We start from the raw sequence: 27,653 nt of genomic DNA on the forward strand, positions 1-27,653 counted from the left end.
ACACACACACAGACACACACACACAGACACACACAGACACACAGACACACACAGACACACACACACAGACACACACACACACACACATGCACGCACACACACGTAAAGCCCAATCACAGTGCAGTGAATTGTCCATCTTGGTGGACTAGACAGAGGATGAAAAAAAGACTGATGGGGTTCTCAGTGGGGTTGTCGTTGGTGTTAGCTGCTGCCAAGTCAGCCCCTGACACAACCCCGTGCACAACAGAACAAAACGCTGCCTGGCCTGTGCCATCCCCACGGTCGGTTGCAGATCCGATACTTGTGCTCTATACTGTTTTCATTGGCTAATTTTTGGAAGTAGATCACCAGGCCTTTCTTCTTAGTCTATCTTAGTCTGGAAGCTCCGCTGAAAACTGTTCAGCATCATAGCAACATGCAAACCACCACTGACAGACGGGTGGTGGCTGCGCTTAAGGTACATTGGCCAGGAATCAAACCCAGGTCTCCCGTGTGGAAGGCGAGAATTCTACCGCTTCAACACCACTGTCCCCTCTCAGTCGGGTAGCTGTACGTAAAACAAGTAGAGTTGTCACCGAGTCCTGGAGTGGGAAACTGTATCAGCAGTGCTTGCAGGCCAGGGCTTAGTGATCCGGTTGACCTGAGTCCCACCCGGTTGCTCCCACCTACTACTGGGTCCCTATGGGAGGCCTCAGTTTCCTAACTGGAAAAATGTAAACATCACCTACTTCAAAGAGACTGTAGGGAAGATTAATTGAAATAGTGTAGGTAAAGCCCTCATCGCAGTCCCTGGCACATGGTAGGAGCATGAGAAGTGGTGGCTGCTATTGTTCTAAGGGCTAATGCAGACCAATGCCATTCTCCATGCCGGGCGCCATCTTACATGCTTTATACATATTAACCCGTTAGTCCTCCCAGCAATCCTGTAAGGATGGTACTGCTATCATCACTCCCATTTAGAAAGAGAAAGTGAAGCACAGGGATTAAGTAAGTTGCCCCAGGTTACCAGGGTACACAGGAGTACATCCGATCTGGCTCCAGAGCCTGCAGGGTTAACCACAGAGCTCTACTGTCTTTCTCCAATTCAGAGGAGAGAACTGCCATGCATTCATTTACTCAGCAGTCAGGGACTGAGCACCCACTAATGGGAATACAGAGAGGCAGTGACATGGTGCCTGATGCAGAAGACCACTACCTGTCAGTGTGTTGCACTGTGGTGGCTTGTGTGTTGCTGTGACGCTGGAAGCTATGCCACTGGTATTTCAAATACTAGCAGGGTCATCCATGATAGACAGGTTTTAGTGGAGCTTCCTAGACTAGGAACATAGACCTGGTGATCTACTTCCAAAAATTAGCCAATGAAAACCTTGTGGCTCACTACAAAACATTGTCGCTGTTGTGCTGGAAGATGAGCCCCATAGGTTAGAAGGCACTCCAAATACACAGTGGTCACAGCAATGGCTCTCTAGCATACTAATGATAGTGAAGACGGCGCAGAACTGGGCGACATTTTGTCCTGTTGCACATGGTGTCACCACGAGTTGGAGCTGACTCGATGACAACTAACAACAAATGCAGGAGAGTGACTTACTCTACCTTGGGTGATGGAGGCAGGCTTTGCAGAAATACTGTGGAGAGGGAGGGTCTGGCACAGCTCAGATAGATCCAAACCTTCCGAGTCCCCAGGGTGCAAAGCCCAGCTGGGTCTGATCAGCCCCTGGTTTCTAACTGCCTCCCAGGAGAAAGGAATCAGCTGATGACCAACTGATTGGACCAACCAATCGGCTGATTGCCTTCATTCATTCAGCTCAAGCTCCTCTAGAATGGGGGTTCCGGGCTGACCTAGCTGACACAGGATGATTAATAAAGGAGTCCCAGGAATCACAGCCTGCTGGTTGAGAAAAATAAGACCCTAAGAACAAACTGACATATGAAGGGGGTGGGAGAATCTTCTAGTTCATATTTTCCAAGTGGCTAATAGGTGTTACTTGGGAGAGAAAAGAGGTTCCCAGATTAAATACTTTTGGAAAACAGAGGAGTCATCCCTGAGGGCCTCTTGAGCTGCTGATATGCTAATGACGCCAGAAACATCAAGAGGCTGGAAGTAGCAGATGGCGCTCCCAAATTTATTTGACCTCAGAATCCTTTGTCAGCAGTATTTTGTGGGATGTTGTAAGAGCCACACTTTGCAACGTCCTGCTCTGACCCACAAGGTGTGTCGAAGAGCTGGGAGAGAGGAGAGGGGAGAAGTTAGTCTGGGAAGACTCTCAGGAAGATGGCAGGTCTGAGCTGGACTTTGGAAAATGGGAAGGTCATGGCCAAGTGGAGAGGGTGATGGGATTCTTTGGTAGGGAAAGGGGTCCTAAGAGAAAGATGGTGAAGGCCTGAGGAAGTGGAGTCCACTTGAGTGCATCTGCCCCAGGGCAGGAAGGGAGAATGAACCCTTGAGCATGAGACTAAAAATCCCAGCAAGCGTTATCTGGTTTTTGGGATGTACTGAGAAGCTCACAGCTTCCCTTTCAGAAGGAAGGAGTCCTAGTATTTGCCTGAAGATTATGGGGCAGAAGACTAAATGGGCACACCAGCCCCAGGGCAAGGACGAGAAGGCAGGAGGGGACAGGAAGGCTGGTAAATGCGGAACCCAAGGTCGAGAAGGGGAGTGTGTTGACATGTTGTGGGGATGGCAACCAGTGTCACAAACAACATGTGTATTAATTTTTCATGAGAAACTAATTTGCTCTGTAAACCTTCATCTAAAGTACAATAAAAGAAAATTTTTTATACTAAAAAAAAGAAAAAGATTATGGGGCAGGATTCACCCTCTGGCCCTTCTGAGATTTGCCATTGCATTAACTCAGGAAGGGCAGCCCATCGGGGCAGAGGGGTAGGGAGACAACCAGGAGGGAACCGTACCCTGGGTCTGGAGGGGTTGAGGGATGGCGCCTCCCAAAAGAAGTGGCATTATTTCTGGATAATGGACAGGGTGTTCACAGTCCATGTAGGCACACTCAAAAGGTGCCCTGGTGGCACAATAGTTAAGCACTTGGCTGCTAACTGAAAGACTGGTGGTTCAAACCCACCCAGCAGTTCCTGTGAGAAAGACCTGGTGATCTACTCCCATAAAGATTACAGCCTAGAAAACCCTTTGGGGCAGTTCTACTCTGTCTCCCGGGGTCGCTATGAGTTAGAATTGCCTCAACAGCACCAAGTAACAACAATGGGTCCACCAGGAATAAAAGCAACCGACAGGGCACGAAAAAAAGAAAAAACTAAAGGATGCTCGATCCCACTCGCAACGCAGCCATGGGAGTACAATCAAGAAGGAGAAAGGGTAAGAGATCATGGAGGTGGAGCAGCAAGTGAGGACGGAGAAGCGTTGGGTTCGTTTAGCTAATTTTGCCCAAGTCACCAAATGTTCAGTAAAGCCTTCTGTCCCTAGGCAGACTGTGTGAGCGCCTGGGGGAGGTGAAAGCAAGAAAGATGAAATTAGGAAGGATTTTTACCCAGACACATTTGTTTTTCCAAATGTGTGTTTTATGTGTTGACATGCGCACTGGGGTCCAAATCCCACCTCTGCTTCTACCAACTCTGGGACCTTAAAGCAGTCCTATCTCTGCAAAGCAAGACTGCAAAACTCATTTTACAGCCTCCAAATTGACAAAAATGAAGTCACTTGATTCAAAGTGTCAGCAAGAATGTGGAGCAAAGATGAGGGACAAATGGGCACAACCTCTTTGGAAATCAGTTTGGTGTGGTAAAGCAGGACATTTTTACATCCTGCAGCCCAAAGTTCCACTCTTACGAGGGTACCTGGTATCCGCATGAGCAACTCTCTCTCATGGGCCTTTGATAGGAGAAGGAATAAACTAATTGTGGTATATTCAGACGATGGAATATTATACAGCTATGAAGATGAAGGACTACAGTAATATCTAATAGCATAGTTTGAAACTTAGAAACACAACGCAGAAGGGGAAAAGCAAATTACAGAGGAATACATACAGTTTAAAGGAGCCCTGGTGGCTCAATGGTTAAAAGCACACAGCTGCTAACCAGAAGGTTAGTGGTTCCTACTCACCCAGTGGCTCCTCGAGAAGAAAGACCTGGCAATCTGCTCCTGTAATTACAGCCTGAAAAACCCTATGTATGGGGCAGTTCTACTTTGTCACACGAGGTCGCTGTGAGTCAGTATCCACCTGACGGCACCTAACAACAACAGCGTACAGTATGACACTATTTTTATAACGTTTAAGATAAGCTTAAAACTAAAAATAAGCAAAACTAAAAAATATCGTTTAGGCATTTTTACCTGGGAAAATTATAATTTTAAAGTAATGGACTAAAAATGCAAAATTCAGAATGTGTTTACGTCCAGAGGGAGCCGGGGGGATGGGATGGAGAGAAGCCCACAGATAGAGGCAATGACCTTGGTCATGTTCTGGTTCTTCAGGGGTGTGACAGGTCCCAGGTTTGTACTTTGTTATTATACTGCATCTTACATAACAGTATATTTGTTCTCTTGTGTGTATCAAGTACTACATGATAGCAAATATTTTTCAGAATAAATCTCTGATGGCCACCCCATTTCATTTGGCCTTTGCCTTCCCAGAGAACTGAGGCCTTTGTGAATATTGTGGCCGAACAGGACACAAGGTCAGGCCAGAGTCTGCATTACCTTTTATCCACTGAGTCACAGACTTCTGTCCGTGCCCATCACCCACCTTCTCTCTTCAAATAGGTTAAGTAGTTGGGATCCACCAGCATAAGGAGCCCTTGTGGCGCAGTGGTTAATCACTCAGCTGTTAACTGAAAGTTTGGCGGTTCAAACCCACCAGCTGCTCTTAGGAAGAAAGATGTGGCAGTCTGCTTCTGTAAAGATTACAGCCTTGGAAACCCTATGCGGCAGTTCTACTCTGTCCCATAGTGTCGCTATGAGTCAGAGGCAACTCCACGGCAGTGGGCTTAACCAACTGGCTTTCTCTCTTTTGGAAGAAGTTCAGAGCTTCCTGTTCTAAAAAGCTTGGCCTGGGACAGAATTCTTGTTTAAAATTTTGGTGAAAGTATACACAGCCAAAGATACACCATTTCAACAAATTTCCACATGTACAATTCAGTGAAGGATAGAATATTTTTATAACTCTTGCTACATTGGAACGACTGAGGCCGATCTTCAGGAAATCCTTAATTCAGTCAATATTTATTCACTTTCAATTCAGTTCCTGTGCATTATTTCATTTCATCCTCACAACAGCCCTGGGATGGGAATTTTAACCCCCATTTTACAGAGGGAGAACTTGACATTCACAGGTTTTTAAGAAACCACTCAAAGTTGTAGAGCGCTCAAAGTTAAATGGCGCATCTGACATTCACACCTTCGCTGGTTCGAGCCCAAAGCCCACCCTGTTTCTGGAACTTCTTGCTGCCTTCCAGCACAAAGTCCAGAAGCTCAGAGCTGGCCTCTCTGGAAATCACAGAGTGAGGGAGAATGCTGTCCCTGAGGAATGGAACCAGCGGAGCCTGGACTTGAGCTTGCTCGGGAAGGAGCCGAATTCATCAGAATCACTAACTGCACCTGTGGTGTTCAGGAGGCTCCCCAGGAATATGAGACACATGGAAGCAAAACCCCTGCCCGCAAGGGCTGACCCACTTGTCAGCAAGACAAGACAGATATACATGAAGAAGCAACTAAGAATACAGAAAATCCATGACAAGTGCCAGTAGGACTTCCCTGGAGGGCTTCCTGGAGGAATCCAGCTGGAGCTGGAAGACTGGGCCTGTGGCTGGCAGGTGACTTCCACCAGTGTCCTGACACCCCACAATCCTTCTTTGAGGGTCCACTGTGGGCCCCGTCCTGTGCTCAGTGATGTGGGTATGAAGATGATGGAGTCCTGGTCCTGTCCACAGGTGGCTCACGGTTTAGTCAGTGAAGCAGATACACCCAGAAGTGGCTTGGCTGGGTGAGGGTGCTGCGGGAAGCCTGCGCAGAGGACATGGGGCCTGCCTGAGCTGTTGTAGAAGAGTGAACAGAGAGACAGCGCGATGAGAACGGTCATTCCGAGGGAAGGCAGCGGCCTGTGCACAGGCATGAGATGTGAGGGGGTGTAAGAATAACACAAACAAGAATAAGGAGATTAATGATGGCAAATTGTGTGGGTTCTCCCTCTGTAGACACCAGACACTTTGCTAAGTCTCACCAGTGTTATATCCTTTAATCCCCGCAGTAGCCTTTGTTATCCCATTTTACAGATTGAAAACTAAGGCCCAGAGAATTGAAGGTAGGACTGCTATTGCTCAAAGCCCATGCTCTTACCTGTGCAAGTGAAAATAGGTCGAAGGTAAAGATACAGGGTGGAGGTGACGGAGATGAGAGTTAGTCAGGGGCTAGACTCTGCAGTGCCTCATGGGCCATGCCAAAGTGGCTCCATGGAAGAAAGGCCTGGTGAACTAGTCCTGTAAAGATACAGCTAAGAAAACCCTGTGGAACAGTTCTACTCTGTAACACATGGGGTCGCCATGAGTCAGGGGCCGACTCAGCAATGGCTAACAACGATAACATCAAAGAGTGTGGAACAACACAGTCATATCTGCTATCTGAGCACTCTTCTGATTAGCTCGATTAAAAATGACAAAACTGACCAAATAAGAAGGCAGTCCAAGCTTAACGAAAAGGAACTTGACCGTACAAGGTGACCACAAGTTGTGAGGGAGCCAAAAGGGTTGCTGATGTAGAAGGAAGTCAACCTGCTAAGGTAGAAATGTGTGGAGATGCATAGATTGAAAAGGTAAGCTTTCTTCTAGATTCTGTGCTAATTACACCCTTTTGGAACCCCGTTTCCTGTCTGAGTCTGCAGGCCTGGCTAGAACTTTTAGGGTTTGGGGAGAGAGTCCAAATGGAAGCTTACACACCATGTGCCCAATATTTAAAAATATCATGTCAGTTGACAACTGTTGAATATAATGTGTTCTGTCCAACTCACTGAGCAGTGCACTTATGATTTGTGTATTTTCCTGGATGTGTGATCTACTTCAATAAAAAGAAAAAGAAAGTTCTATCCTCCTACCTTGATGAAATACCTGAAGAACCACCTGGAAGGCTAGGTTCTCCGTGGAGTTCTGTGCCTGAAGCCTTCTCACCCCTTTCCATCCCACACAGGACACCCCAGCCAAACCTCCAAGCTCCATCCACAGTCCCTGCAAATGGCCTTCCTTTGACCACCTCTCTGGCCTAGTAAGAGCACGGCCTGACCCAGGAAGAGGCCTATGTGGCCCAGAAGTAGGCTCATGGCCACCTGGACAGGAAACTACAGGAGGCTGGGTACCAGGAACATGGTGGGAGGAAAGGGGATGCTGGCTCTGGGTGGGTACAGCTCCTTGGTTCCAAGATTCCTTGCCCCTGGGGAAGGCACAGCTCTAAGAGACCAGAGCCAGAAAAAAACAAAAACAAAAAATAAACCTGTTGTCATTGAGTTGATTCTGACTCACAGTGACCCTATAGGACAGAGCAGAACTATTCCATAGGATTTCTAAGGAGCAGCTGGTGGATTTGAACCGCCAGCCTTTTGGTTAGCCAAGCTCTTAACCACTGCGCCACCAGAGACCAGAGCAGAGCCCTCTAAATCGAAGGGCAGAACTCCTCTTGCCCTGAGGCAACCTCTAATGACAGTTCTGGAGGTCAAAGCATTTACAAAAAGATGTGGAGAAAGAGGAGAGAGAGAAGAGGGAGACAGTCTTAGGCTGGATTCTCTAGAGAAGCAAAACCAGTGAAGTGTGTATATATGTATACATATATATATATAGAGAGAGAGATATTTATCTCAAGGAAATGGCTCACACAGTTGTAGAGACTGGCAAGTCCCAAGTCTGTGGGTCAAGCATTAGGCTGGAGGCTTCTCCTGACTCATGTAGCTACAGGGGCTGATCAATCCCAAGACTGGCGGGTAAGACAGCAGGTGGCTGGCTCACAGGCTGTGGAGGCTGATGAATCTCAAGATCAGCAGGCAATACAGCAGGCCGCTGGCTCAAGTCTCAAAAACTGGAGGTCAGATGATGACAAGCCAGATGCAGCACCCAGAGCAGGCAAGCAAGCTTTGTCAGAATGTCCATATATCTATTGGATGCAGGCCACACTCCCAGGGAAACTCCCCTTACAGCTGATTGGCTGATCACATCATGGAGGATGACTACATCATTACATAACAGCCAAATTACATCCTTACATAACTGCCAAACTACATCATTACATAACTGCCAAACCTCTGAGAATCATGGCCCAGCCAAGGTGACACCCAACCTTAACCATCACAGAGACCTACAGTGGTTAAAGGTGTGTAGGAGGCTGGTTCGGGTGAGAGGCACTGTAGCATTCTGGAGCAGGGAAGACTCAAAGAGAAATGCATCCCAGCCCTCAAGTGCAAGCTAAAAATCTCCAATGATGCTCATAGGAACAGGAGACCAAATGAGAGGGTCTAGGCTTGGACTAAATTAGGAAAGACTATAGTCAGACCTGTTGAGGTCTTAAGCTGTAGGGACATAGCATGGTATCACTGAAAGGGTTTGAAGCCTACCAGGCCTACCTTCAGGCAGTGTGCGTAATGGTTGGGAGTCTACAGTTTGCCAGCCTTGGAGCCTTGGGCAAGGGAGTAGCTCTCTTGGGGCCTCAATTTCCTCATCTGTTGAAGGGGCTAACAGGAGTACCTGCCTCCTGGGGTTGTTGGGAGGATGGGTTAATGCACATGCTGTTTCCTCAGAGCACACAGCACCTGGTACACCAAAAACATCGAATCCTGGCTCTGCCACTTACTTCCTAGCTCCTCACTTGGGCTCTCTGAGCCTGGGTTTTCTCACAGGTAAAAATGGGGATGAAGATGCCTATCTCATGGGGCTGTTTTCGTTCCAAGGACAGGGCCGAGATCATAGACTCCCTCCTGACTGACAGCTTTGGAAGGTTCTGGAGTCTCTCTCCCTGTACAAGCTTCAGTTAAGACAGAAGACCTCCTGGCCTGGGGGTTAGACATTCCCTTTCCCGAAGTTAAGGGACTGGGAGGGGTGGTCTCCACAGGCACTGCCCAAAGGTAGAACTGAGGAGAGGCTAGGTCTCCCCACAAGCAAGCAGCTAGTCAGAGCTGAGACCTATAGCCTGCTGGGTGTGGCCAGCCTGTCCCTGGCCAGCCACTTTCCTCTGCCCTCCAGGCCATGCCAGTGCCTCTCTACGGTTTTGTCAATGGGAAGAGCCTGGGCTGGCAGTGAAGGACCCTGGTTCTCGCCCTGTGTGACCCTGAGCCAGGCCTTCCTCTGCTGTGCTTTCCCACCTCCCAGGGATTACAGTTCTCACAGTGGCTGCTGTGGGCGGGAGCAGGCGAGCTGGAGAGACAGGGTGGGTGCCCTCATGGTGGCTGCCGGGCACTCGGTCACCTGTGGAATGGTTAACTTCCAAGGGAAGGGAAGGTGGAGGAATCAGATGTGAAAGGAGTCAGAGGGAAAGGAAAAAGCACAGTCAGTGATGGAAATGAGATGCCCAGGAGGGATATTATGTATCAACTTCAAGTTTAGAAAGCAGCAGACCATGGAGAAGAGAAAGATGGCGCCTTCCCGGAGACCAGGCTTTGGTAGACTTAGGAAAAAAGCTGATGATAAAGAAACAGAAACTGGAATTCTTGCAACCCCAAAACTATCTAGTTAGAGCCAACTCTCTGAAAAAAGGCTATGTTTATTTTTGTTTTTCATTTGTGTATACTTTGCCTCTTTCCAGAAAGGGTATGAAGTGGCTGACAGCAAAATTTATTCCAAAGATGACATGTATTTATTGAGCATCTACTATGTACATGCCAAGCACAGAGAGTGGAACAGTGCACTAGACATGAGACCTGCCCTCCAGGAGCTTGTAATACAAAGCACATCAGATTAAATAACAAAATGAAGATAGAAAATCAGGATCAAGGTGAAGGAGGGGGCAACTATGCCAAGTCAAGGTCAATGTAGGTGCAAAGATTGAACTTCAAATTTCACTCTGGGTTTCCTAACAGCCAGAACATAAAGGGAAACAAACTTTATCTGAAAGAAGAAAGCAGACTAGCTTCTCAGGGGGAAATAAACTGAATGTTGGATTGTAAATATCAAGTAAAAATCGTCTATTTCAGAGACACTAACACAAGGATTGGATTTGGGGAAGAAAGACAATTCTCTCTGATTGCTTTTTTGGCGTATATATATCATGCAGAACAGACGCAAAGGAGCCAAAAGGACTAAATAGAAGGATAAAGGTTATAGCCAGAAGTAATCTTATTGTCATTGTTGTTAGCTCCTGTTGAGTGGACCCCCGATGGTTCACAATGGAACGCTATGCTACCCAGTCCTGAGCCATCCCCATGATGAGCTGCAGACTGAACCATTGTGATCCATAGGTTTTCACTGGCTGATTTTCGGAATTAGATCGCCAGGCCTTTCTTCCTAGCCCTGCACAGTCCAGAAGCTCCACAGAACCCTGTTGAGTATCATAGCAACAGGCAAGCCTCCACTGACAAATAGGTGGTGGCTGAACATGAGATGCATTGGCTGGGAATTGAACCCTGGTCTCCCATACGGAAGGCAAGAATTCTACCACTGAACCATTTAATTAGAGGTCATTTAACCTATCTCCTTCCTGTTTTACAGATGTGAACACTGAGGCCCAGGAAGCAATAATTTGCCCAAGGTGACATCCCCAGGGAGTGACCCCTTACTGAGGGCCTGGTACAGTTGGGGAGGTTAGCAATGTACAGTTCTAGCTTGAGTACAACTTGAGGACATGTGGAAAGTTTGCCAGCGACTAGTACCTATCCTCAAATAAGAGAATTCCCATAAGTTCAGAAATAGTATCACTAAACCCAAAGCAGCAGCCTTCAAGATAAAGGTCAAATGTAATCTTGCCTCAAAACCATCTTAAATCCTTCGGGGAACAAGATAAAATATCTAGATAAACAGATGGTTGCCCCAGATATGAAGTCTGCTTTTGAGCCTGAATGGCGGTGGAAGGAAAAAGGATGTGAGCCCGGCAGCAAAGTCTTCTTATACCACGTACAGGCTGGGTGACTCTGACTCCTCATCTGTTAAACCAGAGAATTACATCCTAGATCATAATGCATGTATAGGACCAGCACATAGTAGGTGGTCAACAAACCTATTGGCCTCTTCCTAGGTGGAAAAACCAGTCCTACCAAGTGGAATTTTAAAACTAAAGACTTGAACACCTAAACATAGCGTGAGTTGGTGAAGGTGGAGAAAGAAATAGTACACAGAAGGGAAACATTTGCAAAGGGAGCTGGGAAGGAAGAAAATAAACTCAAGGGAACAGAGACCATGAAGATGAGGCTCACCTCAGCCTCTGGCAGCCTGCGCAGGTCAGGGGTCCCCTTCACCTTGGGAGACCCTCCTGAGGGCCACCCACACTTCAGGGCTGTTAGGTGCATGGCCTGAGCCAAGCAAAGCCTGAGCTGAGCAGGACAGACTGACCCGGGCTATGGGGGACTGCTTTCAACGTCAGCAAGAGCAATGGTCTCTGAGCCTCGGGTCACATTTAAGGGGCTGGGGTTTTTATTTATTCTGCTCATTCAATGCAAACTTTACTGATCCCTATCATGTGCTGGACAGAGGGAGGAGGCCACAAAGTGATTAAAACACAGGCTCTCTCTTGGGTGGGGGGCGGAGGGAGGGGGAGGAAAGAATCTGCATTCTAATATAGGAAAATAAAACCAGTTGCTGTTGAGTCAGTTTTGACTCACAGAGACCCCATGTGTGTCAGAGTAGAACCTGTGCTGCATAGGGTTTTCAGTGGCTGATTTTGGGGAAATAGATTGCCAGGCCTTTCTTCTGAGGTACCTCTGGGTGGGCTCCAACGGCCAACCTTTCGGTTAGCAGCAGAGCGTGTTAACCATTTGCACCACCCAGGGACTACTAGAGGGAAATAAGACACCCAAACACCATGGTAGAAGGCAATGGGAATATTTCACAAGCCTGTCCCGTGGGGGAGAAGAGGAGGGAGCGACGACAGGATGACCTATTCGCTGCTTTGGGGGCAGTGGTTCAGGAATCTAGGAGGGCTTCTGGAAAGAAGAGGCTTTTGATCTCAAAGTCAATATGGAATTTCAGCAGTTGAATGTGGGAAGGGGAGAAAGGAGGTGGCAAAGTATTTCAGTCAACAGGCCCAGAGGTCTATATCCAGGTTGGAATGGGATGCTGAGGAGCCCAGGAGGACTTCTGAAAGGTACAACTGCATTGGTGGGTAGAGGCCAAATCATAGGGAGCCTCAGTGTCAGACAGGAAGTGGGGAGCCACAGGAGGCTTTAGAGCAGGGGAGTGACACCCTCAGAAATCCATGTTAGGAAGATAAGTGGTGAGGATGGCAAGGACAGAGGGGAGCTGGGCAGGAGGTGGTGGCAGTGCGTGTTCACATGCGCACAGTCCCAAGTCCCCATTTGCATTCCGAATGGACCCTGAGAGATTGGTTTTCTTCACTGGCCCAGCTGGCTCTGGCAGATAAGTGGGACTCCGTGCCCGGGGCAGGTTTTGCAGAACAGCCCTCCCGACAGACCTGGGCGCTTGGTCCTCTTGCTCTCATCCCCCCTACCTCCCCAACACGCACAGACACGCACTCAGTTCTCCCTGGGCTTCTGGCCTAGCTTGAGCAAGTGGCCGGCTGCATCTCCCAGTCTGCTCGGCCTTACCCAGGCCATTAGGATTTCCTGATGACCACATGTTTAGAAGAGCCCCTGCCAGCTCCCAGCCCTTCACCGTCACCTCTCCTCACCCCCACCAGCGTCTCCCGCCACTGTGTTCCTGGTTGGAAATCTCACACAACATCTGCCTCAGCCAGGGTCGGGTCTGTGATCTCTGCATTAAGTCTGGAGAGCCTTTAAGCCAGGGAAGAGGAGGCCAGTGCCAGAAGGCATGCCCTGTGGCCACTTGGCTCCAAATCCTTGGGCTCTGCTCCTTCTCCCGGGCACTCCCCACTGAGCCTCACAACCCCCTCTAGAAAGGAGCCGAGAACCCCCACCATCCAGGACCCCGTCCAGCCCCTTCCCATACTCCTCTCCTGGAAATACCAGCTGGCTCCTTAAGCTGAGAGGCTCAGAGTCCTGCTGGGACATTCCCAACACCCTCCAAGCAGGGACTGGCCCTCATTCCTCTTTTCTGGTAGGACCAGCAATGATAGTTCACGTCTCTGGAAAGAACTTGACAAATCTCAGAGCTTTCATAAAGGTTATTCCAGCTGAAGCTCTTCACAGCCCTGCAGGCAGGCAGAGCAAGAGGTGTTATTATCACGGTTATTCTGCAGATGAGGAAACTGAGGTTTGAGGAGATTAGAGACTCATCCAAGATCTCACAGTTCCCACTCCACCCTGAGGCCAGCTCTCAGTGACACCCCTCACCCACCACCACCAGGCACAGAGAATTCAGATAGCTGGGTCATCCGAACACAGAATACAACCTCTGCGATTGAAACCTCAAAGCTAGAAAAGTCCTTGGCCAGCAGCTTCTCTGACTCCTGCATTACTGACGCGCAGTTAAGGAATTTGCCTGTGGTGCAAACAGTTAAGCACGCGACTACTAGCCAAAAGGTTGGCAGTTTGAACTCACCCAGAGGCACCTTGAAATACAGGCCTGTCGATCTGCTTCTGAAGACTCATGGCTTTGACAACCCTTTGAGCTGTTTTACTCTGCACACATGGGATTGCCATGAGTTGGAATCGACTTGATGGTAACTAACAACGATTAGTGGCAGAGCCGGGTCTCCGGTCCCCTTGCTCCCTGCCCAGAAACCTCCCACCACCTCCGCTGCTCGCCTCTCCAAGCAGATTTCTGCGCCCCTATCCTCCTCTGGATGTATGGGTGTGCCTGACATTTCTGGAATTCGCTCCACACACATAATGAGGCCATTTTGAGAAGGCCCGCCTCAGGGGGAACCAGAAAGCTGTCTAGTGTCCCCATCCTGACCCCTGCCAAGTCCTCCAGGCCGTGCACACCAAGCTGCAACAGATAAATAGACTCCATTGGTCTGGGCAACTGTCCCCCCCGGATCCCCTCACTCCACACCTTTCTAGCCTCGAGAGCTAGAAGTGAAGTCTTTGGATTTCAAAGCTGCGATGCAGGCTGTGTAGGAACTCAGAAGCTTAGAGAGGTGGCACCAAGCAGGGGGCTGGCTGCTGTGAAGGCCAAGCATTACTGGAGGGAATTCAGACGGCAGCACAGCAATGGCTAACAGAATGGGTGCTGCTTGTCAACAGCACAGAAGGGATTTCGCTTCTACCAGTGGAACTGCAGGGACTCCCTGAGTCGTTAGGAGTCCCTGAGTGGCGCAAATGTTTAAGTGTTTGACTACTAGCCGAAAGGTTGGCAGTTCAAACCCACCTACAGTGCCTCAGAAGAGAGGCCTGTGATCTGCTTCTGAAAGGTCACAGCCTATGGAGTAGCTCTGCTCTTGCACACATGGGGTTGCCATGAGTCGGAATTGACTCGACGGCAGCTACCAACGACAACCACAGCCTGAGTTGTTAGTTTAACACGAACATAGGAATGCTCTTCTTCCTCCAATACAAAGTCTGGAGAACCTTCTGGACTGGAGGCAGCCATTGGACTTGCGTACCACAAATTGCCTTGCACAAAAGAACTGGGTTTCAGCCTCAGAGTGCAGGGCCTGGTCCCCCGCGCTGGCCCCTCACCCTCTGAGACCCGAATAACAGAAAGGGAGCCTCCTTGAAGGAAGGACTCAGGAACAGCAGGGGACAGGCCATCGGCCGGAGTGTGATATCATCACTCTCAGGGAGACTCTGGAAACCCTAGGTCTGGCCGGGTTAGCTCTTCACTTGCCCAAAAGCAGGGAGGAAACCAAGTGACCTTCCCCAGGAGTCCTATTTCCAGCCCCATCTCCATCCCAGCTTCTCTTGGAGGAGTCCCAGGAGACAGTACTCCTGCCTCCCACCTTCCTACCTCCTCCATCCCCAGAAGCCATTCCTAATCTCCGGGCCTAGTCTCTCATTGAGAACAGGGAGTTCCCTCTCCAGCAGCAGGAGAAAGAAGGACACTCGTGGAGTTGGAGCAGCCATGGGGCCAAGGCCTGGAGGGGGAGGAGGTACAAGTCTAGCCCTTGCTGCCGTCCCGCACACACCTCCATCCCCAAAAGAATGTTATTAAGCAGCAGGCCTCTGCCAGGAGCCAAGCTTTCTGCCTTCCGTCTATAAATCACCTTCTGAATCATCTTTCAGCTCCAAGAGGAGCAACTTCTGCTCCGGCTGCTCCAGGCGGCCCCAGTGCCACGCCCCCTGGTGAGCCTGCCTCCCCCACCCCTCCCCGGGCCCAGCCAGAGGTGGCTCCAGGTCCCAGCTGGAAATGGCAGTGGCTGCAAGAGTCGGGCAGACTGGGGAGGTAAGGGCGAGGGAGAGAAGGTTAGGGGAGTCTCCAGCACCCTCTCCACCCTGCCCTCCTCTTCCTGGGCAGGCAAGGAGCTGAGGTTGGGTTCATGTGGCCCAGCTCCCTTAATTTAAGAAAAAAGCTACAGGCTCATGTTCACCAGCGCCAAGCACTATGGGGCAAGCTGAAAACAGAGTGAGGCAGGGCCAATCTAGGAGGGCTCCCTGGAAGAGGCAAATGTGGAGCCAGCACTTAAAGGAGCCAATAGCTCACAGACAGAGTGAAGATAGCTAACATTATATAGTACTTCCTGTATACCAGACATTATTCTAAAGGCTTTACATGTATTAACTCATTTAATCTCCACAACTGCCTTTTGAGTTGGGAGCACTCGCTATACTCATTTTACAGATGGGGAAACTGAGGATCAAAGAGGTTAATTTGCTCTAGGTTACCCACTAGAGTCCCTGGGTGGTGCAAATGGTTAATGCACTTGGCTGTTAGCTGAAAGGTTGGAGGTTCAAGTCTACCCAAATGTACCTAGGAAGAAAGCCCTGGCTATCTACTTCAGAAAAAGCAGTCATTGAAAATCCTATGGAGCACAATTCTACTCTGACATATATATGATCACTGTGAGTGGGAGTTGGCTCCATGGCAACTGGTTTTAGTTTATCCGCTAGTATGTGACAAGCCAAATTTGAACATGAGCAGCTTGGCTCCAGAGGAATCTGGGTGTTGGGGGAAGTCAGGTTTAGAGGTACAAGCAGGTCGGTTAGGTAGTTGTGGAGTCAGCTTTGGGATTTAGCTCCGGTGGGGCTCGGAAGTAAAGGGGTGGACTGAGTAAGGTAGCTCTGCAGTTCTCCCGTGGAGTTCCAGGTTTCACAGCAATGAACCGAGCCCCTGTCATAGCCCTGTGGACTCTGAGAGGCAGAAGGGACCCCTCCGTGTGGTCAAGGAACACGAAGCCCAGAGGGAGGCAGGGACTTGAAAGCACAGAAAAGGAAAGGAACTCATCCTAGACTGCACAGCCAGTCAGGGATAAACTCAGAACTTGAACACAGGTCTCGACTCCCAGCTCTAACCATTTCCAAGCACACAAGATAACATGAATATATAGATGTAATATCAGGATGGCCCTCATCTTTGAGGGAGGGGTTAGGTATACCCCTCCCCAATTAGGGATAGGTGGTGGAGAATATCTTTCCCTCCTTGGTGGCTTTAGAAGAGATTCTGCAGCTCACCACTCCCTGAGTCCGTAAAGACCCTGCTCCCCACCCTCCCAGGGTCTGCTAGCTGTGTCTTCCACTGAGAAGACTCTCCTCTCCTGCCCTCCTGCCCAGACCAAGGAGAGACCTATTCAGAGTCTAGAGAAAACCCTATGGTCACTGCTTTCCCCCCACCCCCGACATACACCTTACACCTCATCTCCATGCCACCCGCCCAATTCCACATCCGCCCAAGCACCCTTAATATTTAGTAGCACCAGCTTGTATATTGAGCAGGCTGGGAGACTCCTGTTTGGCTGAGTCTATTCTTTGGGGATTTCTGCCTCAGTTTCTCCACCTTCGTCAGTGATCGGGCATGCACCCAGATGTACCCAGGGGCTGGTAGGGTCTGGCTGGATTTGGCAATGGATTCGCTACTGGCAAAGCTGCAAAGATAGAGTAGAGAAGTGCCTGCTAAAGGGCTTGGCATCAAAGTCCAGCTCGTGCCTCTTGTGACCTCCTCTCAAAGGTCTTTCCACTGGGGCAGGATTAATTGCAGGGCAGACTTCCCAGACCCGAGGCCCTCAGGATCCATGGGGTGGGGGTGATGCTCAGGGCCGAGGGCCCAGACTCCACCCATCACTCACCTCTTGGCCTCCAAGCTATTGATAAAATGCCCTGAGATTTGGGGAAACTTTCCCTGACAGCTGCCCCTTCCCCCATGTCTTCCCCTACATATTAAAGCAGGGTCTTCACAGGAGGCAACTCAGCTCAAGGCTCCCGCTGTTATTATGTTTGACTTGTTTAGTTTAGTTTTATTTTAGCAAAATGTGATCCTATCAGAAGAATACAAATAGATCAGCCACTAATTTTGCTCCCTTTGGACACCGAAGCCCCGCCCACAGTGGGAAGAGGTGGGGGCAGGAGGGCTGTTAACTGTCTTCCAAGAGACCTGGATTCATTTCCCCCGTTGTGTTCCCCCAGGGAGAGGCCTGCCCTCGAAGGGAGACCACCCGGTTAAAGCCTGGCCATCCGATCTGGTATCTGCCCATCTGTCTGTCTGTCTGTCTGTGGGATCAACAGCCTCCAGCCAGCTCAGCTCCTCACCAGCCCCAGCCCCAGCCAGCTGTAATTCCTGCCTGTTACAAGTGTTAACACCTGGCCTGGGGCCTTCCTCCCCCGCAGTCTCCAGGTGCCTCCCTGGGCCCAGCCCACTGACCCCCACAGGGTTTGACTGAACATGTTCTCAAGCCTCTGAAAGGCGGGTGAAGGTGGGAGTGGGTGGGGGAGGCACGGGACATCTGACAGATGGGCAAACTGAGGCCAGCTTCAGGCAGGCGCCGCCTGAGTGGGGGATGGGTCCCAGGATGATACAAAGAGAACTCAGGTGTCCTATTTCCCAGCTCACTGCCTTGTCTTCTGCAAAATGTTTTCACCCAAGCGGTGAGGCAGGGCAGGCAGGTGACCCCTGAGTGAAAGGTAAGGAAACAGAGGCCCAGGTGGGTGGGTCACTGGTCCACAGTCACACAGAGGCAGGCGAGTGGCTGACCCCCGCACAGGCCCCTTTCATCTGGGCCTCCACCTCTGGAATGTAGCAGTCACTGGCTGGGCCCTAATAAGACAGGTTCACTTTTCCCCCTCAAGAAGGAGAAGAAAGACAAGTTTCTCTACCAGGAGCTAACTGGGACTGACAAAGAGAATTATAGAAATCATTGCTGCTGTCACTGCTTCCTGTCCCATCTCTGCCACTACCTGGCTGTGTAGCCCTGGAGCACATCACTTCCCTCTGCGAACGTCTGTTCGAGCCCCCTTCTAGCTCTTCATTCTGGGATTCGGTGTCCAGAGCCCTCCCAGGACTGGGACTAGAGTGCAGGGGCCTCTGAGAGGGGGGTGCCTTCCTTGAGGGGGCGGCATGGACAGAAATGTCAGCCAAGGTGGGCAGGCAGGAGGGGCTCAGATGCTACAAGGACTGGACTTCGCCTGCCGGGGTCAGAGTGAGAACGGGAATCTGAGGCCCAGCCACTGTCCCAGCCCTGCCGAGGCCCCAGCCCTAAGAGGTGACTCACCCTTCACAACCAAAGAACCACCTGAGAAGAGAGGGCGGGAGCAGTCCTCAGGCAGACAGTGAGCTTGCACGCGGAAGGCTCTGCCCTTACCCCCCGCCTGGGATCCCGGCTCAGCTGTGCCCCTCAGAGCCAACCCATAGGACCCTTGTCTCCTGCTGGGCCTGTGATCAGGGGTCTTCCCTCCAGGACCATGGCTGCTCCCCAAGCACTGGTACTATTCATACCTCTAGGTCATTGTCTGCAAACATATCCATGGACACACAATCACGGGCCCAGCCACCGTCACTGGCACTTGGGAACAGCGTCATAGGCAGACCCAGACACAGCCCTCACACGGCTGTGAACGTGAGGATCACACACATACTTACAAGCATAATCTGGTCATGGCCATGAGCACTGATATTCATGCGCAAAGACCCTTACACTGCCATGAAGGTGTGGGCACACACAAATGACACATGCACACACACACAACTCATATACAACATTCACACACAACACACATACAACAGTACACACACACACACTGTACTCACACACTGACATATAGCACTCACACATATAGGACCCTGACATACACATACACAGCACTCACACATACATACAACTCGTATCCAATATCCATACACACAACACACATACACACAACAGTACACAAACACACTACTCACACACATGGACATACACACGGTACTCACACCGATACAACACTGACATACACATACACAGCACTCACATACACAACAGTCACATCACACAGTACTCACACACGACACTCCCATACACACACACACACACACACACACACACACACACACACGACACACTCACATGCCCGGGCATGAACATAGTCACACACAGCGTCACAAGAGTACACAGGCGCTGACCCTTACGTGGGCATAGATACTTCTAGACTTCTCTCTCTTTCTCTCTCTCTCACATACACACATCACAGAATCAGCCACTTGCTAACACTTGTGTGCAGAGACACAACACACATCCTCACCTTGTCACAGGTGGCGGGTCCCCCAGGGACCCCGGCACGAGTTCGCACTCACAGTTGCCTAGTCACAGTCACAGACACTCCCACATACAGAGACACACTAGTGTATAGATGACACTTTTTAGGCTCATAGACACACGCATACATGCACACACACAGAGGTGGCCACAGGCACTGACACACACACGAGCATACCTTGATCTGCCCGCCCCTGTGTCTCTCTCTCACACACACACACACACACACACACACACAGGTCTCTCCTCGGCTCAGACAAAGCAGCAGCCCTGGTCTGCCCCCCACCGCCCCCCGTCAGTTTGCCTGCCCACCCCAAGCCTTGTGCCTAGCATTACCATAGGGCCAATGTCCAGGCCTTCCAGGTTTACCGTCTTTCCCATCATTTCTTCCTATCGGCCGGTCCCTATCTCAGTGCTCCCCAAGATACCATCATGCCCCAGACACACCACCACCACCTACCGGCTCGGCTCTGCCCCGGGAAGCGCCTCCTCCAGTACAGAGGGCAGGGGAACCTGGTCTCTCTTCCTTGGTCCCTGCTGCCTGCAGGGCTCCAAGCCTTCTATTCCTATCCCCCCACCCCCCACCAGGGTCCCCATGAAGTCAAAGAACAGCATGGCCTTGGCCCAGGGATAGGAAGAAGGTCAGGGATGGCGGGCGAGGCAGGACTGATTTTGGTAGCAGCCTTCCCCAAAGACAGAGCCCTGGTCCCGGAGTCCCTGGCCGCTCCACCGACTTCTTTATGTACAGGAGGCCTCAGGCCAGCCCAGTGCCATGGGGAAGGATGGACCAGGCAGAAGAAAGACTCCTCCTTGGGTGTCTGTCCTGGGACCAACTCCCAGCACCCTCTAAACCGAGACTGTCCGCCATACCCTGCTCCTGCCCCCCCCAGCCCTCAGGGGTTCCCAAACACCCAGATACAATCGCTGCCACCCCCAAACAGCTAGAGGCAAATTCGGGGTGTGGCCCCCAAATTTCACTGGCTCTACTCCCCTTTCCCCAGGCTCGGGGGTAACAAGGGAAGGCAAATGGGGGCACACAGGCAGCACCCGTACCCCAGAGGCACTCCTCTGAGGCTTTCACCCCAGGGGCCACAGCCCCACTCTTCCTCACAGATCCCAAATTCTCCTTTCTTACCAGCCACCCCCCAGACCCAGGCTCTCCTCCGTCCAGGAGGGGAAGATTCTTTAATTAAAGTTTTCTGGAATGCTGGGGGCTGGAGACCGGGGAGAGGCGGGGTATAATTTAGAGAACTGGTTTCAGTGTCTTTCTCCTCTGGCCCCTAGGACCTGCCGCTTGGAAAACAAGGGGATTCCCCGGATCTGGGGCACCCAAGGGGTTGTCTATTCCCCAGTTGCCCCCTCATACACGCACACACATCCCCAAGCACCGTGCCTGGTTCCCCAGCCGTATTTACTAAAATGTCTTTTGTATCCGCATTTCTCAGGGCCGGAATGCATCCTTCCTTCTCTCCCTTTCTCCTCGGTCCTCGGTTTTCCAAAAGGAAAGAATTTGACATGGAGAATTGGGGTTTTGGTCAAAGAACAACCAGCCCATCCCCTCCCAAACAACTACGTTTTGAAGAACCCCCCCTCTTTGCCAGGATAGACAAGCAAGAAATGAATAAAACCCGAATTTAATGGCATCACAGAGCAGCAAAAACCATATTCACTTCACAGGCTCAAGATTAATCTAGAGCAGAGTGGGGAGAATCTAATGAACCCCCCCATTCCCTTGCCCCCAGGACCACTGAAGCCTTTGCGTTCTGAAACACGAAGGCAAATGGGGGTTATTGTGGGACAATCTCCTGACGGAGGCTGCCGGCGGAGACACGGGTGGCAGGGAAGGAACAAGATGATTTTGCCCATGAAGACCCCAAAATGGAGAAGAGGAGTGGCTGGGCCCCAGGGACAGCGCTGGATTTCCAGAAACCCCGTTGCAAGCAAATGGAGGGTCTCGGGGCTCCCAGGCTGAGGCGGGTGGAGGGTTAGGATCTAAGAATAAGAGACCTTTGGCGACGGGGAAAGTCGTCTAGCTTCTGCAGCGAGCGGCGGGGAAAATGGTGATCATCAGAGAAGCCAGGGGTTGGATTCTGAAGGCGACACCAGCAGAAAATCCAGGAGGGGCGAGCGGGTGGGGGGCTGGAGGGAGGCAAGGAGAAAAGCGCCCCGGCCCTGCCGCAGCCCACCCCCAGCCGGCGCCCCCCACCTTCCCTGGACACGGAGGGCAGACAAGAGGCGAGCCTTACCACCAAATTGGGTAGCCGGCGAGGACCCTGGTGCCACAGAGCAGGAGGCCGAGCAGCCCGAGCAGGTGAGGCTCCATTAGAATCGGCGCCGAGGAGGAAGTTTGCCCGCGACCATGAAGAGGGGGAGTGACGCCCCCAATAGTTGGAACAAAGTCCACTTGAGATTGGAAATGACTTTCGGGCTTGTCAGAAGCGCACCTCCACCCGCAGCCGCCCCCCTCGCGAGCCGAGCGCGGAGCAGCCGGGTTTGAGGATGTCAGCGAGCAGCCAATCAGCGCCCGCGGCCTAAGGTAAGAGATGAGGCTGTAGTTCAGCCTGTCAATCACGCGCCCCTCCCGCCCGGCCCACGCCTCGGCGCCGGGAAGGGCAGCGCCCGGCAAACTTGGGCAAAGCCCGCTCCCCGGACCCGCTGGCAACTTGAGGGGACACGCACGCTGGACCCTCTGCTGGGCTGGGACTGCCGCAGCCGCAAGCCAGCCAGGTTAAGGGAGCTGGGGCTCGGACGGGGGCGTTTTCCGAGGGGCCGGGATGGCGCGAGCACTGACGGGTGGCTCCTTTCTCTTGGGGGACCGTGCCCCCTTGGCACTTGGGCCCGTGAGGAATCGACAGTGGAAAGCACAAGGATGTTTCCAGAGGCCTCGCTCCGGCAGGACGGCACTAGGGAGTCCCCGGGGGATTAGGAAAGGCACCCTCTCCGGGTCTGCAGCCTCCCGAGCCCTGGAGCCCGCGGGCCGCTGGACCCGCAGGAGGTCGCCTCCCCGGTGTCAGAGAGACGCGCGAAAGGGTCCGCGGACGCTCGCAGGTCGGGCTGCGGCCGGCGCCGGGGGCCAGAGCCGAGTGTCATTTGAGTCTTTTGTCAGGGATCAGATCGGTATCGGGACCTCCTGCTGCCTTTGCATTTCCTGCAACTGACACCAGCGGCCAGTTGCATTTCCTGCTCTCGGGGCCGGGTCACTTTCTCCTCCGCCAGGGCTTCAGGCCGCGCCTCAGCCCGGGTCGGAAGAGCGACCCGCAGCCCATTTGGGTCTTGAGGGTGAGCCCTTTGGGGCCGGTGAAACGCAGCAGCCGGGCCGAGAGCAGCTGGGGGGCTCGGAGTAGTCCCGCTGCCCTCCAGCCCTCCTCGCCCCCGCCCCCCCCCCAACTGCCGGACCCTCCTCGTGGAGGCCCTGATCCTTCTGCTGACAGGGGGCTTCAACCTGGGGTTAAGGGGTAAAGCCCCTCTTTCCCTGTGTGGACACCAAATGCATACAAATACTCCACTTCTCCTGTAGGACAAGAAGTCCCTCCAAACCCGCCATGAGGGTCCTTTCTCTCCTCTCCGTCTCCACAACCAAGCAAGTAGGTCTCAGCCCCGAGTGGTGCTGAGATTGGGGCCAGACTGAGGGTGACTCGCCTTCGTCACCTGGGTAGCTTCCCCCACAGTTCCCCTCCCGAGCCACCCGAGGCAGCACCCGGGGCGCTGGAGCAGTCTGGGCCTGCGGCCGGTGAGGGGGGCTGCGACTGCCGAGAAGGAGAGAACGAGCCGACTCCGGTCCCGCTGAGACCCGGAAGGCAGGCACTCGACCAAGTGGGGGGCGCGGCTGCAGGAAGTCCCACGCCCAGGGGCCCGAAATTCCTGGCCTTTGATCTGGGCCCACGGTGCCCACGGCTCGAACCTGCCGCCCTGCCCTTCCCGCGAGCCCTCTCCGCTCCCGGCTGCTGCGGGCGCGGGGAGCGAGGGGACTGGCCCCGGGGGCACCAAGGGTCGGGAGAGCCGCCCGGGCTTGTCACGGCTTCTGCTGCGTTCCTAGTCGGGTGCTCGACTGGAAGGGGTGGAGGGGGGAGAGATGAAAGAGAGGAGGGCAGGGGAGAAAAGGGAGAGACGGAGTCCGGGAGAGAGAGAGAGAAAGGGAGGGAAAGAGTGAGAGAAGGGGAGGGGAGATGAGCGACCCAGGGAGTCCGAGGGAAAGACGCGGGGAGAGGGCGAAGGAGCAGCAAAGCGAAGCAAACACCCGAACTTGCCCAGGACCGGGCGAGGGCTGCGGAGATGCGGCCCGCAGACACTCCCCCGTGGCTCGGCTGATTCTCGGGCGCCCCGTTGCTGATTCACCTGGAAAGGGGGTCGCAGTGTGCCATTGTCCAGAGTGCTGAGTCCCAGGACCCAGGCTCTAGGAGGAGGGAGTCCTCCACCCCCACCCCACGTGGACCGAGGCCTGAGTTCTCTGGCCCCCATAGACTCTCAGCTGGTGTTCTGATCTAAGTTGGCAATTAGAGCTCAAATCCTATGGGACGACTTGGGGGACCCAGAATCCCATAATCATCTTTCTGAGGGCTGGTGGGGGGGGGGGCGCTGGGAAGCTGCTTTCCCTGGCCACCAAGAAACCACTGGGGTCAGTGTGGCGCAGAGGAGGAGGCTGGACTAGATGGCCTTTTGGGGCTATTTCTGGACCCCAAGATTCCACAGGTGCCAGCTCTAGGAGATGGGAATAAAGTGGGTGCCCTGTGCCTGCGGGTGGGTGGGGGGCTGGCTGAGATCTTCCCAGGGGAGCCCAGCCAGCGCTGTGGGCTGCACAGACAAAACTGGTCATTTCCTGAAGGACTGTGAGTACCCCGGATGCCTCTTCCAGGCAACCTGGGGACATCGGCAGCCCCAGGTCTGAGCATCCGGGCGGGGAACGGGAGACAGAGATGGGAGAATGCCTGGGAAACAGAAGCGGGTGCGAGGGTGGGATTCCGAGGCTTGCTGGTCGCAGGAGCCCGGCCAAGCAAACGCAGGAGAGGAGTGGAGGGGCGGGGTGGGAACCTGAGAGAGGCCAGCGTGGGGCGCTGGTGAACGGGGGCGTGGGTGGGAATTCCACCCCCCCCCCGAAAGCCTCCAGAGGAGGGGATTCATGGGCCCTTTCCTCTCCCGCGCTGGGTGTCCTTCCTTCAACACAGTCTTAACTCCCTTCCTCCTGCCCGCCCTGCGCAGCCGGAGGGAGCGCCGGAATGGTCCCTGCCCGGGCGAGGAGGGCGCCCCTGCGCCACGTGTCACAGACAAACACCCTCTGTATTTAGACACCCCGAGCCCCAGGGAAGGTAGGCTGCCCTTGATGGGCAAAGGGTTAAAGTCACAGCTAGGGTGGGTGGCTTCCACGAGGTGGACCTCCCGGCCTCCGCCCTGAACTGGAGAAGGGTGCTCTTGGCTGGGGGCCGAGAAGGCAGTGAGGGCTACGGGCAGAGAGGTGGCACGTGGGAAGCACTTGCGTTTTGTGTGTGAATGTCACAGACCTCAGACTTGCGGACGGATCCCCCATCCCCGCCCCACCCCCACGCCTTTAGCTGTCGGGAGGTACCTTTTGATGTGCGCTCTCCCGCGGCACTCGGTCGGCCGCTGTGTATTGAGCGCCGCTCGGCGGGGCCCCCTGCCGAGGCTCCGAGGACACAAAGGAGACCGCGCCAGGCCCCCGCCAGCCCGCCCGCAGGGGGCTGCCCGTCTGTCGCAGAGAGGGAGGAGGAAATCTCCGATGGAGGCGCAGTGTGATTCATTTTCTGCTTGGAAGATGCTCGGGGACTGCCGAGGCCCTGAGCTGGACTCCCAGACCAGCCTAGGGAGGCTGGAGGAAGACAGAAAAGCCACTGCAGGCGGGGAAGCAACCAGTGCAAAGGCCCAGAGGCCTAGAACAGCTAGACTCGAGACTCAGGCGGAGAAAGGCGTGAGGGGGGCGTGTGGGGTTCTCCACCGCCTCTGGTCCCTAGAGAGCGCATTTTCACCTTTTCCTAAGAGCTATAGGAACCGCAGAACAGTTTTAAGGGAACTCCCTAGAGGCCACTGGGAGGCTGGACATCAGACACCAGAAAGGGCAGCCTGGAGGAGGGGGCACCGCGTGGGTGGTGGGCGCAGGAATTAATCGGACAACGTTTCTTAAACCGCCCAGCTTGGTTCGCTGGCATCGAGGCAGCGTCCAGGAGATGCCCGTGGGGTGAAAGCTCGCGACCTGCACAGGATAGGCACATAGGAGAGCAGCAGATGCCCATGGAACAAAACCACACGGTTGTGCGTGCAGGGATCTGCGCCGGAGCCTGACAACCACACCCTCTCCAGGCTCCAGCGCGCCCCCTAGCTGCGGTGCTGTTAGTAAGGCAGGAAGTCAGCAGGCAGAGGAAGGCGGCGGCGCCACCCCGGCGAAAGCAGGCGCCTTCGCTGGTGAGCAGCCGAGATCTTTGGAGATCCTGGTTAAGTACACAACCTCGTGAGGGAATGACTTTAATTTACCTCACAATCCCGAGCTTAGCTGGGGACAGAGTGTGCTTGGTTTTGCGCTCCCCTCACCTCCGCACCTAGGTGACTCGTCTAAGAAGGTGGGCCAGTTCCACACGCAGGACGCGGGGCGGGCTGAGTTGACGCGATGTCCCCGGCTCACACTCCTGGGCGCAGCCGGGCGGGGGCCCTGAGGACGGCCCGCGCTGGGCCTTGACTGCCTCAGCCTCCTGTGGAGAGATGGGAGGCTGCCAAGAGCAGGGTGAGGTCACCGAGTCCTCCCCGGTCCACCCGGACCCCACGTTCACAGGTGCAACCCGCGGGAACGTGAGAGATTTTCCCTGTCACGGTAGTTCCTCCTGTCTAAGTCATCTTCAGCTCCCCGGGGGGCATTTTGGAAAGTGTTTGGTTTGGGGTCAAAGTCTTTTAGAAGAGAGGGAGCAGCAGAAGGAATGGGTGGGGGGCGCCTGAGTCTATTCAGTTGAGAAGTGGAGATAAAACTTATATCTCATAGGGAGTTGTCAGTGTTAAATGAGAAAGAACAGTGCTGACAGGATGCCAGACCGGGGATGGTGAATAACAAATACTAGATTTCTTTCTTCTCCTCTTTGGAGCTTGAGGAATAAGCTTCTCTCTCAGATGTCTCCTGTCCCTGTCAGTCCTCCTCAGGCACCTGGGAATCTCCTCCAGAAGAATTTATCCAGGAGAGTCTCGCCTGACATTCCAACCTGAGACTTAGCTCAGAATCTTCCACTAGCTGCTCCCCACCTTGTTCCCCTGGGCCCCTTGTTGATGTTGTTAGGTGCTATCAAGTCGGTTCTGACTTATAACGACCCTATGTACAACACAAGGAAACACTGCTGGGTCCTGCACCATGCTCACAATGGTTTTTATGCTTGAACCCATTGTTGCAGCCACTGTGTCAATCCATCTCATTGAGGGTCTGCCTCTTTCTCGCTGACCCTACACTTTACCAAGCATGATGTCCTTCTCTAGGGACTGATCCCTCCTGACAACATGTCCAAAGTATGTAAGATGTAGTCTCACCATCCTTGCTTCTAAGGAGCATTCTGGTTGTACTTCTTCCAAGATAGATTTGTTCGTTCTTTTGGCAGTCCATGGTATAGTCAATATTCTTCACCAACATCACAATTCAAAGGCGTCAATTCTTCTTCGGTCTTCCTCATTCATTGTCCAGCTTTAGCAGGCATATGATACGATTGAAACTATCATGGCTTGGGTCAGGTGCACCTTAGTTTTCAAGGTGACATCTTTGCTTTTCAACACTTTGAAGAGGTCTTTTGCAGCAGATTTGCCCAGTGCGATGCGTCTTTTGATTTCCCGACTGCTGCTTCCATGGGTGTTGATTGTGGACCCAGGTAAAATGAAATCCCTGACAACTTCAATCTTTTTTCCGTTTATCATGATGTTACTTACCGGTCCAGTTGTGAGGATTTTTGTTTTCTTTATGTTGAGGTGTAATCCATACTGAAGGCTGTAGTCTTTGATCTTCATC

General features: G+C 52.8%; 1 protein-coding gene across 1 annotated transcript in view; it reads right to left on the reverse strand.

Moving 5' to 3' along the window:
- Positions 1–22,152, reverse strand: part of WNT3 (Wnt family member 3) — a 53,008-nt gene extending 30,856 nt beyond the window's left edge. The window contains exon 1 of the mRNA XM_004374266.1: positions 21,919–22,152. Within this exon, the coding sequence (XP_004374323.1) occupies positions 21,919–21,995 (77 nt within the window). The 5' untranslated portion in view covers positions 21,996–22,152. The remainder of the gene's footprint in view (positions 1–21,918) is intronic.
- Between the last annotated feature and the right edge of the window lie 5,501 nt (positions 22,153–27,653).

Source organism: Trichechus manatus, unplaced genomic scaffold, assembly GCF_000243295.1.
Source record: "Trichechus manatus latirostris isolate Lorelei unplaced genomic scaffold, TriManLat1.0 scaffold00028, whole genome shotgun sequence".
Taxonomy (NCBI): domain Eukaryota; kingdom Metazoa; phylum Chordata; class Mammalia; order Sirenia; family Trichechidae; genus Trichechus; species Trichechus manatus.